The sequence below is a fragment of the Triticum dicoccoides genome, chromosome 4B (genome assembly GCF_002162155.2).
Source record: "Triticum dicoccoides isolate Atlit2015 ecotype Zavitan chromosome 4B, WEW_v2.0, whole genome shotgun sequence".
Lineage (NCBI taxonomy): Eukaryota > Viridiplantae > Streptophyta > Magnoliopsida > Poales > Poaceae > Triticum > Triticum dicoccoides.
The window spans coordinates 191,265,182-191,279,753 of NC_041387.1; the positions used below are offsets into that span (position 1 = coordinate 191,265,182).

Sequence of the window (14,572 nt, forward strand, 5' to 3'; positions counted from 1 at the left end):
TCATACATCAAAGAAACTTCAAAAGATTCAATTATATTCAATGAACAATCTGATCACAAATCCACAAATCACCGGTTCCCAACAAACACACCACAAGAATTACATCGGATTGGTCCTAGAGGAGATTATTGTATTAAAGATCCAAAAGTGAAAGATGATAAGTCATCTAGCTACTACTATGGACTCATAGGTCCTAAAAGAACTACTCACGCATCATCATGGAGGCAGCAAGGTTGATGAAGAGGCCTCCCATGGTGGCTTCCCCTCTCGCAGAGCACCGAAATAGGGCTCCATATGGGATCACTTTGGAACAGAGGCTTGCGGCGGCATTAAAATTCTCTCATCTGTCTCTCTGAAGGTTCCGGGAATTATGGAATTTATAGGCGGAGGAATTAGGTCAAATGGAGCAACAGGGGCCCCCACAAGCCTAGATGGCGCAACTAGGGGCTAGGTTACGCCCCTGGGCTTGTGGGCCCCTCGTCCATCTTCTGGCCTTCTCCCGGAACTTTTAGGGTCTCTTATTTTCCATAAACAATCGTCATAAATTTTCATCGTGTTTGGACCTTTCTAGATATGGATTTTCTATGAAACCAAAAACATGCAAAAAAACAGGAACTTGGACTGGGCACTAGTCCAAAAAAATAATATAAAATGGTATAAAAAGCATACAAAAGTGATAATATAATAGCATTTAACGATCAAAAATTATAGATACGTTTGAGGTCACAATGCAACTAGGTCGCTCGCGCCCGTGGTCGCCCAATGCCTAGCTTGGCTTTCGTCCTAACCGTGTCAAGAGGCTAGATAGGTTGAGTTGTACGCCGCCGGTTGTCCGATCGATTGGTCAGGGAAGGAATTCACGTGCACCGCTAGGTTGGGATACCTCTGGTGATCTATCAACTCAAGGCCTGGTGCAATACGTTTATCTCCGGGATGTTGTGCAGTCAATGCATCTCAATCCATATTCTCATGACCTAGACGATCTAGTAGTTACGGCCAGAGGTTTACGCACCCGCGTTAGCCTACCGCCTGTTGTTCGGTGGCTAGGGTAGTAACCCTTGTGCCAATGCCATTTGGAAGAGTTGGGCCCCTCTTAATTGCAAAATTTTCATCTGGTTGTCAATTCAGTATGGTGTGTCGACATCGGTACAAGGAGGGGCCTGCAAGATCAGCCATCTACTTGCTACTTGTGTGATCAGGGCGAAGATACAATGGACGGGACCTCCTATTTGGCGTAATGCACGCCGCAAACAAGCAGAACGCACCCGACCTCCACCGGCGTCCCTTTTGGGCCAGGCCATGCGGGCGGGACGCGCCCTGCTTTTTTTCTTTTGATTTTTTTTTCGTTTTTCATTTTTTCTTTGTAAAATAATTCGGGATTTCAACATAGTTCCAAATTTCTAAAAATGCAAAAAAAAAATATTGAAAAACATAAAATTTTCATGAATTCAAAAAAAAATGCTCATGACTTTGAAAAAAATCATGAGTTTGAAGGAAATGTTCACATATTCCAGTAAAGTTCGATAATAAAAAATCATGATTTTGAAAAAAAATACGTGTATTCAAAAAATGTTCGTGAATTTAAACTAAATGTTCGTTAATTCAATAATTGTTCTTGATTTTTTTGAGTGTTCCTGAATTTCAAAATATGTTACCAAATTTAGTTCATCTCTTCAAAACATGTTTGCTGATTCAAAAAAATTCATCAATTGAAAAAAATTATGCATTTCAAAAAATGTCTGTCAAAACATATAAATGTTCGTGAATTTTAAAAAAATGATCGCCAATTTAGAAAACTCTTCACAATTTGAAAAAAAAAGTTTGCGAAGTTGTAAAAAATGTTTGTGAATTTAAAAAATTATTCGCCGATACAAAAAATATTCACGAATTTGTAAAATAATATTTGCAAATCCGGCAATTGTTCCCATGAATTTGTAAAAAATGTTCACGAATTTGCATAATATTCATGATTTCAAAAAATGTTCACTAATTTGTAACAAAATGTTCATGAATTTTTAAAAATGTTCAGGATTCCAAAAAATGTTCAGGATTTTAAAAAATATTCGCAAATTTACAAATTGTTCATGATTTTAAAAAATGTTCTCAAATTTGAGAGATGTTCACAAAATGAAATGAAAAAGAAAGAAAGAAAGAAAATAAATAAATAAATAAATAAATAAGAAGAAGAAGAAGAAGAAGAAGAAGAAAAGTAAAATAAAAAATATGGAAAAGAAGGAAAACAGAAATGAAAAAAGAAAATAAAAATAGAAAAGACAAAGGAAAACTGAAAAACAAAACAAATAAATAAATAACCAGGCCAAAATGGAGATGAAAAAGAAAAAACCAGCTCAAGGAAGGTTTTAAAACCTTCGCAAAACCGGTGGAAAAAATCAAAATGGGCTAGCCATACCCTGGACAGACGGGTGGGTGGGGTGTGCGCTAGGTCGCTACACAGCGACCGACGCGGCAAATAGGAGGCATATTCTCATGGGGTGCAGCTTCTCTAGAAAGTTGTGAGGACATGCAATTTCTGAACAAGTTCAGTAACACAACAAACCCAATAGCAGCTGTGTATGAGGCAGTCCAATCAAGATAATTGCAATTCCATGCTTGTAACAGGCTACGGACATACCGGTTTGCATGGTAATAAATCTTTTGTTTGTCACATTACAACAGTACAGGTTCCTTTACGACAATAATATATGTGTCTTTGTCCAAATAACTTCTGAAGAAACTAATCAACCATGTGATGTGAACCTAGTGCCACTATGCTCTCATTTATGCGGCAGCCAGTTTCTTGTTTGTAGATCTCAAACTACTTCTCAACTGTATCCTGATTTATGATGCCGCCATAATGCATTCAATTGCTTGCTTGCAGATGCCAGTCATTGTCTCTTCCGGTCCATACACCTGCAGTGGATTGTTCAAGACATAATCAGCTCACCTGTACAGGGATAGCGGCTCTGAACCACCAACCAGAAACAGATGGACTTTCGTTTTCAGTGAGTGTTTTATGTTGGACAAACCGATGAAGAATTTTTCATAGCAATGGAAATAATTCAGCGTGAGCTTTTTGCATAAGATTCCTATAGGAGATACTGACTACAACAGTACCTCAATCGGAACACCGATTTCTGCACCAAGCTTGCGCATTTTCGCCAGTCCAGTTTGGTAATTTGGACCGCCTCGTCGAACATAGAGGTGCATCCTGGATGCCTTTAACTTGGATTCCTGAAAGTATATTTTATAGTGAGGTGGCAAATTAGATGCAGAAGTAAAAGGAGAATACAACACTAGCCAGAGTTGCAGGTTAAGTGCTACTGTATACCTTCTCTCTTAATGCCTGAATGATGCCACTAAAAGTGGCAGCGACATCAGTGAAGTTGGCTATACCACCTCCAATGAGAAGGGCTCTCTTGCGGCCATCAGGGTCCGCAGTCGCACACTGCATTGAATAATATTGTTAACATATTAACCTACGTGAAGTGAAGAGTGGTGTCATAAAATGTTATCTTGAATGCTTACATCAAGTACTACTCTAGCATACTGCAGAACCTCCTCCTGGTTGGGAGCACCACTGTATTCTGCATAATTTCCTAACTCTGAAGCATATCCCAAATCTCCAACCTGGCAAACCAAAGAAAACTTATAGTCATGTATACAAGCCAATTCTGGTCAACAGATGCTAACTTAGAATCAGGCAAAAAGGCGTGCTTACCGTGTCAGCATATATGACACTGGCACCACCTCCAGCAACCATTGTCCAGATGCGTCCCTTTGGGTTCAAAACTGTGAACTTCAAAGACGCGCTGGTCTGAAAGAATGGATACCATACCACAGTCAACGCATAGCTCAACAAATCATACAGGTCAGTGCAAGTATTTATATTACACCCGTGTGCAAACCTAGGTAATGTTAGTAATTGGTAATTCATACTTCAGGTGGAAAAAGGAAAAGAAAAAAATGTGTGATTCCAGATGTTGGATAATACCTTGTCGTCCAGCTCATGGATAAAACTTTCTGTAGAACTGAGAACTCTGCCGAATGGTAGAGGGAATTCTAAATTTCCCCACCTGCAATTTTATCAGAACTGTTTAGTACAACAATCACATGGAGAATCATACCACTGGGGATCAAGAAACTAACTTCTTGAAGTTCTTGAAAGATGCAGTGTCATCCAATTCTCCTCTCATGTCCAGCGGATATGGCTCCCCATTCACCATGGTGAATGGGTTCATCTCAATAAATGAGAAATCTAAGTCTGCAAAAGAGGAGCAAACTTATTGTGAATATGGGAAGCCGAGAAAGCTAATGACGAATAACATTACTACTAATGACAAGTAGGCCCTCTCCAAATCTGCAGCACCTTGGAAGACAGCAAACACTCCTTTAATGAAATCACCAATCTTTCCGCGTGCCTGATAAACAAACAGATAGTGAAACTATTATCAACATGTGACAGACAGCAAGCTAATAAAATCAACAACGCAAGGTAATGAGGTAAGTAGTGTTACAGTATAGGTACCTCCAGTGGAAGGGTTGCAATCAAGGGAGCACAAGCATCAGGTGTCATTGGCTTCTCGGTCGGAAGAAAGACTGTCTTAACCTTGTCCCAGTTCTCCTCGATTTCAATGCCTCCACATTCCGAGAAGCTAATGGTGCTACCCAACCTTTCGGACACAACTGAAAGGTAGTACTCTTGATCGTGGGGGACAAACGGCTCAACTATGAAAGTGGTAATTGGAGCTTTGCAGCCACCCATCTCGACCTGAATAAATCAAACATGCACACATAGATCAGAATTCACTTCGTTCTCATGCACACAAAGGATAAGAATGGCCTTCAATTACCTCGACTCCCAACCGCTCCTTCACAAACTCCTTGACTTGGGCTACATCCAGGTTGAGTGCCACAAGGCCACTCTTCCCACGCTTCCCGAACAGCATGTCAGGCTTCACAACCAGTTTGGTGGTCGACAGCCATGGATGCTGGTTCACAAGCTCCGCAAAGTCCGTCAATTGTGTGACCTTTCAGTAAACAACTTACAGGATCAGATCAGTCAAACAAACCTTGTCAGATATCAAATATAGATAGACCGTTTCAAATCAGAACCATTATTTAAGACTGGAGTCACTCGGATTACGATCTGTTTTTTCAAATGTTCAGATTTCGATTTATGTAAACCAGGCCTATCGATTCGGAGTGACTGCAGACTCCAAAAGTAACAAAAGAAATGATGAATACCCAAAAGTAACAAAAGAAATGGTGAATACCCAGAGTGTCACTGTCACCCTCCTGCGTATCACACAGTGCAAGACATAACTAACCATTTGCAAATAATCGACAAACTATATCACACGGTGCAGAACAACTTGGATCTAAGTAACACGACAATAATTTTTGAAAGATTTGTTGCACCTAACACAACCGCCAGTACCAAACTGCACCTTTGGCTTTATTCCCATAGACCTCACGAAGAACAGTTCCAGTAATAGGACTCTCAATCACCAATGCAGATAAATTGCTTCTTGGCATGATCTCGAGCCAGATCTCCATCCTAAACGAGGAACTGTTTCGGCCCTAAACTTGTTAGAATGGCAGTTCTGCATTGGCTTATCACTGCTCGTCCGAACTGGATCAATGCAATCTTCCAGGCCGCCCGGATCATGCGAGAATATGCAGAGATCCAACCAGGTATCGCTCAAAAAAGAAAAACTTCTCGAAATTCCAGATCAGAGTGGGTGGTGACTGACCTGGGCGGAGAGGATGTGCAGGTCGATGCCGGCCAGGCGCTTGAGGTGCTCCTTGAGGAGGCGCTTGGAGTCGTACTCCCGGATCTTCTTGCGCGCCATGGCTTGGGCTCCCGGAAGGCCCGAAGGCTTATGGTGGGTAGAGCGCGCGCGAGGTGCTGTGGACTCGAAGCGGAGTAGAGCGATGGTAGGTGCCGGTGTGCTTGGTGCCAGTAGCTTAGCACGACCTTGGTTGCATATATAGCAATGTCTTGTGTTAGATGGGATCCAAGCAACCAACCAATGTAGAAAGAGTACTAAAAAAACCAATGTACAAAGAAAAATAACGAAAATGCAAAGGTGGACATGGGTACATGCGCACCTCTTATGAATGTAAAATCTAAATATAGTTAAAACAATCAAATCGTTTCAGAAACTATTTGTCAACAAACTGGTTGATTGTTCCACTTCATGTGAAGTTTAGCAAAGAAATGACATTCGTGGTATTTTTAACAGAGAAAATAAAATTGTATCTCGAGAATGCCATGAGAAATCACAAACAGTCTTACAACGGTTGTGCAGGCATGCTTTCATGATGGACTTTTCATTCATCCTTTGCACTGCCAAGAACCTTTTCCAGTCCTACAATACGCAGATGATATGTTGATTTTGCTTAAGGGCAATGTTGACTAGGCTAGAGTAATTAAGAAAATTCTCACAGCATATTTGGAATTCGCTGGCCTAAAAATCAACTATCTTAAGAGTACATTTGTGTCTCTTAATATGGATGATGTTCTGACTACTAAAGTCGTGCAAATTTTGGGATGCCCGATTGGTTCCCTGCCCTGAACCTATCGTGTTTGCCCTTTGTCCACTCATAAGATTACGCAACACCTGCCGCAAACAGTGATTCAGAAGATTGATGGATGCCTACCGGGGTGGATGTCTGGCCTCCTGTCCTAGCCGATAGATTGAAAAGATCGATGCGCTACTATCCGCAATCCCTTGACATTTCATGTCATGTGTTATGTGGCCTGATTATAGCTTCCAGAAAATATACAAGATCATGTGTTCCTTTTTCTGAAAAATGCAAGGAGGTACATGGAGGTCACTACATGGGTGCTGAAACACAGTCGTCCTGCAAAAGAATGTGGCGGATTAGGCATCAGAGAACTCAGAGCACAAGCCATGTTTTGCAAGCTTGTTGTGCAGATACTGCAAGGAAATAATTTACCATGCTGGAATTGGTTTTGGGGAGATTAAGGACGCATGTTCACTCCAGGTAAACACCAACTTAACACACCCATTATGAGAAATATTCACACTTTTGTTCCCTAGTATAGAATGTAGCCACTTGCACGTTGGGAGATTCACAAACCATATCCTTGTGGATGGACATATGTTGCACCGAGAAACATTTGATGGATTGCTTTCGTATCCTTTTCCCATCTGATGTTAAGAAATATTGCTCAGTACGATCACAGTTTGTGCATGGCTCTTGGTCTGACAAGCTCTGGTCAGTCCTCTCAGCCATGACCACACATGAATTATCACAACTATTGCACCTGCTTCGCACCTTTATGGCTTCTGCCGACCTTGAGAGATCATGTATGATTTTTGGCAGCCCACCATGTGTGCTGCTCATTTTTCATGGAATGATAGACCATGCACCTCAATTTATTTGGTTGCCTATTGTCCTAGTGAAGTCTAGAGTTTTCCTTTGGATTGCCTTTTGAGGTCGTCTTAATACCAACAACAACTTCGCAAAGAAGTGTTTGCTCGCAGGACCCTTGGTGTGACATTTGCCATGTAGTGGAATCCACTGAGCATCGTTCTACATTGTTTCTCTGCAAAACTAGTTTGGCAGAGGTTGCAATTGCAGAACATCATTGGGAGAGCTCCTTCCCTTCTAGATTTTATGAATTTGGCAAAACTATAGTCAATCACTGCTAATGGCCAGTCATCTTTGTTTCCTGCACTGCTAAACTTTGGAATTGCGAAAAAGACCGGGTCTTCAATCAAAATGTCCACCCACACAATGTTACTGTGAAGCGCATTGGGGACAATATGAAGTTGTGGGTACATTGAGGCACATACTTTCTTCACCGCTTAATCTTTTTCTGTTCGTCTTTCCTCAGTCTCATTCCGTTTTTATTCCCGTTTCTTTCTTGGTTTTTTGCTTCTTTTGTCGTGTTCTAGGTTGCGCTCTAACTCTTCTCTACCCACTCTCGACGGGGCATGTTGGTATCCCTTGGCCTTTTAGGACACTTTTTGAATATAAGGTAGAGATATCTACCTTCCATTTCAAAAAAATGCTTCAAACAGTTGAGACTAGCAACTTGTATTATTAGAAGGCCAATGCCAACATATATACACATACATGAGAATGCCAAAAGGCCACAAGAGGATGCCAAGAGACTTGAATACAAAAGGCCGAAATACATCACTTAATATAACTCTAACACCCCCCCCCCTCAAACTCATGGTGGATCCACAACACTGAGTTTGGAGAGGTGAAATCCATGTTGCGCTCTAGTCTGAGCCTTCGTGAAGAAGTCTGCTAGCTGTAACTCTGAAGGCACATACTGAAGAGCAACAACATGATCCTGCACAGCAGCGCGCACATAAGAAGCATCAACACCAATGTGTTTGGTAAGCTCATGCTTCACGGGGTCCCGCGCAATACTGATAGCACCTGTGCTGTCTGACAGGAGGGTGGTAGGTGTAGTAACAGAAATACCAAAATCCTCCAGTAACCATCGTAACCAAGTCACCTCAGCCGTCAGAAGAGTCATAGCTCGCAACTCGGCCTGTGCACTCGAACGAGAAACTGTAGTCTATTTCTTCATCTTCTAGGAAATGAGGGAACCACCAAGAAAGGCACAGTAGGCAGAAAGTGAACGGCAATCTGTAGGATCACTAGCCCATGTAGCATCCGAATAGGCTGGAGCTGTAATGAGCTGGAACGGGGGGAAAAGAGATGATGAGAGATCGTGCCACGAAGATATCGTAACACGCGAAGAAGGTGACTGTAGTGAACTGAAGTGGGAGCAGAAACAAACTGACTCAGAATATGGACAGGATAGGAGATATCCGGACGAGTGACGGCGAGATACACAAGACTCCCAACAATATGACGATAACATGTCGGATCAGACAAGGGCTCACCATTAGAAGCACGAAGGTGAACATTGAGCTCCATAGGAGTCTCAGCAGTGCGCTCATCACTAAGAGCCACACGAGTAAGAAGACCCTGGATGCACTTTCCTTGGGAAATAAAAAAGGCAGCAAAGGTGGAGGAAAAACCTCAATCCCAAGAAAGTAACAAAGAGGACCAAGATCAGACATAAGGAACTGCTCATTAAAATGGGCCTTGACAAAGGCAATGTACTCAGAATCATCGCCAATGATGATCATGTCATCAACATATAGAAGAAGAAGAGTGCGACCACTAGCAGAAAGGTGGACAAACAACGCTGGATCGTGATCACTGGGTGAAAAACCAGCAATAGTGACCACAGAGGAAAAACGCTCAAACCAAGCGCGAAGGGTTTTCTTAAGGCCATAGAGAGAGCGACGAAGACGACAAACCATGCCATCGGGAACTGAATACCTAGGTGGTGGCTGCATATAAACCTCCTCATGCAACTCACAATTAAGAAAGGCATTTTTAACATCAAGCTGTGACACAGACCAGTGGCGAATAGAGGCCACGGCGAGAAGTGTGTGGACAGTGGTCATATGGGCCACAGGAGTAAATGTCTCATCATAATCACGACCATGCTCTTGCTGAAAGCCGTGAGCCAGAAGACGAGCTTTATAACGCTCGAGAGAACCATCAGAGCGAGTCTTAATCTTATAGACCCACTTACAAGTGATGGGACAAACACGGGGAGGAAGAGAAACCAGATCCCATGTGCCGTTGCACTCAAGTGCGGCAATCTCCTCTGCCATCGCAAACTGCCATTCAGGATGAACAACAGCAGCACGATAAGAGGTAGGCTCAAGTACAATCGAAAGGCCATATCGGCTAGGAGAATAGCGGTCAAGAGGAGGGTAGGGTCGAGCCCGAAGACCATAAGTCGGTTGGGACGAGGAAGATGGTGCGCCAGAAGTAGATGGCACGTCAGTAGATTCATCCATAACACGTCGACGACGGGTATAATGAAAAGGAAAAGTGGGATGAGAAGGAACCACCGGAGGTGATGAAGATGGAGGAGACATCAGTGATGAAGGTGGAGTGTCATGCAATAAGGAAGGAGAAGAAACGATAGGAGAAGATGGTGTCGGATCTGCAATAGTGGGATGAGAAGGAGGAGTAGGAATATGAGGCACATAGGGAGGTGTATCAGGAAATGTGAGAAAAGAGATATCCTCTACTGAAAAGGTCAAAGAGGATGGTCGTGGGTAGAATGGACGAGACTCATCAAAAGTCACATCCCTAGAAATACGCATCCGTCGACCGACAGGATCCCAACACTGATAACCCTTATGTTCATCACTATAGCCTAGAAAAACACACTCGGCAGACCGAGCGCTTACTTTGGTGCGTTCTCGGGGGGGGAGGAGAACATAACAAACACAACCAAACATCCGAAGAGCAGAATAATTAGGAGAATGATCAGAAAGACGCTCTAGATGAATACCTCCCTAAAGAGCAGATGAGGGTTGAATGTTTATGAGATATGTGGCAGTGGAGACAGCCTCAACCCAGAAATGAGGCGGAAGAGAGGCGGCAATCATCATTGCACGAGTTGTCTTGCGCTCAGCCACGCCATTCTAAGCGTGCGCACCGGGACAAGAGAACTGAGCAAGAGTACCCTGCTCAGCAAGAAAACCACGCAACATTTTGGAGATATACTCACCAGCAGAATCAGCACGAAACACGCGAATAGGTGTAGAGAACTGAGTGTGGACCATGGCGGCAAAACGCTTATAAATAGAGAGAACCTCGCTACGAGAAGACATGAAGTAAAGCCAAGTGTAGCGAGAGAAATCATCTATAAAAATAATATAGTAGCGATGACCCCCTTTGGAAGAGAAGGGAACCGAACCCCACACATCTGAATGTACTAAATCAAAAGGGCGCTAAGACACTGACTCGTTGGTAGGATAAGGTAACTGGACTTGTTTACCAAGCCCACAACCTTGACACTATAAGGAGACATCTCCTGAGACAGGCCCCAGAAGACCACGACGAACTAAAGACGATAGTCGAGAAACACAAAGGTGACCAAGTCGCTGATGCCACTGCTAGAAGGAGCTGGTAGCTGAACCGACGAAGGCAGATGGACTGGCGAGTGTGGTGGTAGCGGAAGGAACATTAAGCCAGTCCAACTCCCAAAGCCACTGAGAATCATGGCGGCGCGGGCCAGCCCCAACCAGAGACTTCGTGTGGCGATCCTGGATAGTGCAAGAATCAACGTTAAGAATGACACGACAACCAGAATCAGTAAGCTGACCCGCAAAAAATAGGTTCATAGTAAGGCGAGGCACATGATAAACATCTGGAACATAAAAGGAAGAAGTGGCAAGAGTGTCTCGACTCGCAACAGGAAGAGGAGTACCATCAGCAGTAAGAACATGAATAGGAAAATCGAGAGATCTACGAGAGGACAAGATAGAAGAATCAGAGGACATATGAAATGAAGCTCCAGAATCCAGAACCCATGGGGATGTACTTGACTGTGTAGACAGTGGTCGCTCAACACTAGAAGCACTAGTTACAGAGCCTGTAGTACCTGTCGAAGAACCTGAAGCAGCAAGTAGACGCTTGAGCTTCACAATATCTTGCTCAGTCAAGGAGACAGTAGACGACGTCGAGGAAGAAGCATGAGTCCCAGAAGAAGAATTGCGCTCCCTATTACGCATATCACGCTTCTTCTTGAAGCAGTGAGACTCGGAGTGACCATCCTTGTTGCGGTAGTCACAATGGGTACGAGGACGAGAGCATGCCTCACTACCCGGAGGAGTGGGCAGTAGCGGTGGAGCACTGGAGCGAGAAGACACTGGTGGAGTAGCAGCTCGAGCAGCGAGCACAGAGGGAACCTAAAGCAAACTAGCACCACAGAGGCGAGTCTCCTTAGCACGAAGCTCAGAAAGCACCTCAGAAATAGGAACACGGCCACGAGCAAACAACTGAGCACGTCGAGGCTCAAACTCCCCACGGAGCCGTGACAAGAACTCATAGATGCGCTGAAACTCCAAGTCTGACCTCACAGTCCGGCAACATGGGCAAGTGCCACAAATAGTAGTGCGAAGGGAGTCAAGCTAGCGTCAGATAGCAGAACTCTAAGTGTAGAACTCATCAATAGTGGAGTCTCCCTGCTGAAGAGCATGCTCCTGACAGACCACAGACAAGTAGAGAGCATCACCAGAGGGCTAATAGCGCTGACGAAGATGAGTTCACATCCCAAAGACAGTACCGAGGCCTATAAACTCAGAAGCAAACTGAGGCAAAATACTAGAAGTGAGAATAGTCGCAGCACAAGCATCATCATCACACCACTGAGTGTAAGAAGCCAGAGTGTCACGATAAACAGAAAGAGCATTTGAATAATCCAAGACCTCCTGGTCATAAGCGGCATCCGCATCATCATCAGCAACCCTGGCTGCAGCCCTATCAGCATCAGAAGCATCTGCATCAAGAGCCGGTGGCGTCGGCAGTGGGGAAGGAGCCACAGGAGGCACTAGACGTGGAGGACAGGGGACCTCACCGGAAAGAACACCCCAGAGACGAATGCCATGCATGTGAATGCGCATAAAGGCAACGAACTCAGCATAGTTAGCCCCATCGAATATCATTGGGCAGCGCGGGATGGCAATATAGCCAGATGACGCCAAAGAGATGGTGCTCCTTTTTTGTCTTTTTAGAATAGCAAAGGTCACCCAAGACTCAACTAGCCAAGATGAGAGCGGCCAGAACCAGCAGCAGATCAATCAGACGAAAAGCCAGCCGAACGAGGACCAAATCAATTAGACGGAGTCGCGATCTCGAGTAGTAGACACCTAGACAAGAAATGGCAGCAGCCACTCACATAACCACGCGAGCGCCCTGCATACAGCCATAGAAGACAATAGCAGCGCACACGGGGCCGGCGACCGGTGGCACCGTAGAAGTCAGCAGTTGCGCGGACAAGGCCGGCGGCCGGTAGCAGCGGCGCAGACGGGGCCGGTGGCCGGTGGCATCATAGAAGGCAGCAGCGGCGTGGACGCGGCCGGTGGCCGGCAGCTACATATAGCAGCAGCGGCGCGGACAAGGCCCACAGCCGGCAGCAACCTTGGAGGAGGACGAGCGGCCAGCAGCTGGATCGATTAAGACCAAGTCTGATCGGATCCAACATTAGCCAGCGGATTCCATGCGAGGGCCAAATCGATTCACACTAATTCCACGGGAGGGCAACAACTAGCCAGCGGCTGGATCAACTAACTAGCTTGGATGGGAAGTTCCTATAGCTGGAGATGGACGCAGGCAAAAACAAAATCACGACCGGTAGGAAAGAGAACAACTGCCACCGTGTAGGAGATTGGATCGGGAGCGGCACGAGTTGTGCGTGCGGAAAAAATACCTAGAGCTCTGATACCATGTTGAGAATATCAACTTGCATTATTAGGAGGCCAATGCCAACATATATACACATACATGAGAATGCCAAAAGGCTATAAGAGGATGCCAAGAGACTAGAATGCAAAAGGCCAAAAGACATCACTTAATACAACTCTAACACAAACATGTTTTTTCCTTCTTTTCATGTAACACCGATTTTGTCTCTTTTCTTTCCAAAATATGATGGATGACATTTATTTGGGAAACTTTACACATGAGTAGAACAGTTGAGGATGTATCTTACTTCTGAATTGTTTGACTTTTTAATCTTTTTTCAATTTTACTGCTCATAAAGGGTGCACATGTACCCATGTTTCAAAAATCTGCATCATAAAAGTAATAATAAATTAGAACATTACTAGACTACAAACAGTTGGTGCTTCTCAATTGTTCATGGCAACATATATAAATAAGGAAAGATGAGAACACTTGTTTTTTTGGAACATGTGCCCATACGACCTTTTTTGTAAATAACCATGATAAAAACAGCTATTGCACGTGAGTTGTGTAGCGAATTTAGTTGCTCTTGTAGGCTCATAAATAACTATTATTTACTAAACATAAAGGGCAAGTTTCTACTCATCCATGAATGTATGTTTTTTTCCACAAATTTTAAAGGTGTTGTGACTTTTAGTAAATCCCCAAAAATGAGACTAAATAAACCAATGTTTCAATAAATACATTTTTAAGCTTATAAATTCAGAAATATTGCACAAAAAGTTACTAAAATCCATATGTTTGAGAAATTATAATTATATTTTATATCACCCTTCATTTCCTTCGGATATGTTTTGTTTTGTTTTCCCCTAACTTTATAAATTTATCTACTTTTCTTCAGAATTTCTTAGATATAGCACAAAAACTACTAAAACCTAGAAGCTTATTGTATTCAGAAATATTGCACAAAAGTTAGCAAAATCTACATGTTTTTAAATGATAAATAAAACTTTTTAAGGTTCTCTTATTCACTTCGGATCCCATTGCTATTTTTACAGTTTTGAGTACTTTTCTTTGATTTCATTTTATTTATTTAAAATTCCCTAATATTGTGATTTTCTAGTACTTTCTCTTGTTATTATGTATTGTATCATTCCCCTGATTTTTTTATTTAAGTGGCTACGTGTGATAACATGTCATTGTCAAAGTTGCTTTACTTAAGCGTGATAGGGACTTGGGATCAATGCCTCAAAATCCTAGAAGCTATGGTGGTGTGACCGATCTACCTCCTCCCCGACGA

General features: G+C 43.4%; 1 protein-coding gene across 1 annotated transcript; it reads right to left on the reverse strand.

The window, feature by feature from the left end:
- Positions 1 to 2,572: 2,572 nt before the first annotated feature.
- Positions 2,573 to 5,973, reverse strand: LOC119295736 (ATP-citrate synthase alpha chain protein 2). The gene is made up of 11 exons (XM_037574193.1): positions 5,754 to 5,973; positions 4,851 to 5,027; positions 4,526 to 4,768; positions 4,367 to 4,418; positions 4,147 to 4,261; positions 3,992 to 4,073; positions 3,719 to 3,814; positions 3,526 to 3,627; positions 3,329 to 3,445; positions 3,115 to 3,231; positions 2,573 to 2,910 (listed from the first exon to the last, which is right to left on the reverse strand). The coding sequence occupies exons 1-11, from the start codon at positions 5,850 to 5,852 to the stop codon at positions 2,839 to 2,841; spliced, it is 1,272 nt and encodes a 423-aa protein (XP_037430090.1). The 5' UTR covers positions 5,853 to 5,973; the 3' UTR covers positions 2,573 to 2,838.
- Positions 5,974 to 14,572: the final 8,599 nt, after the last annotated feature.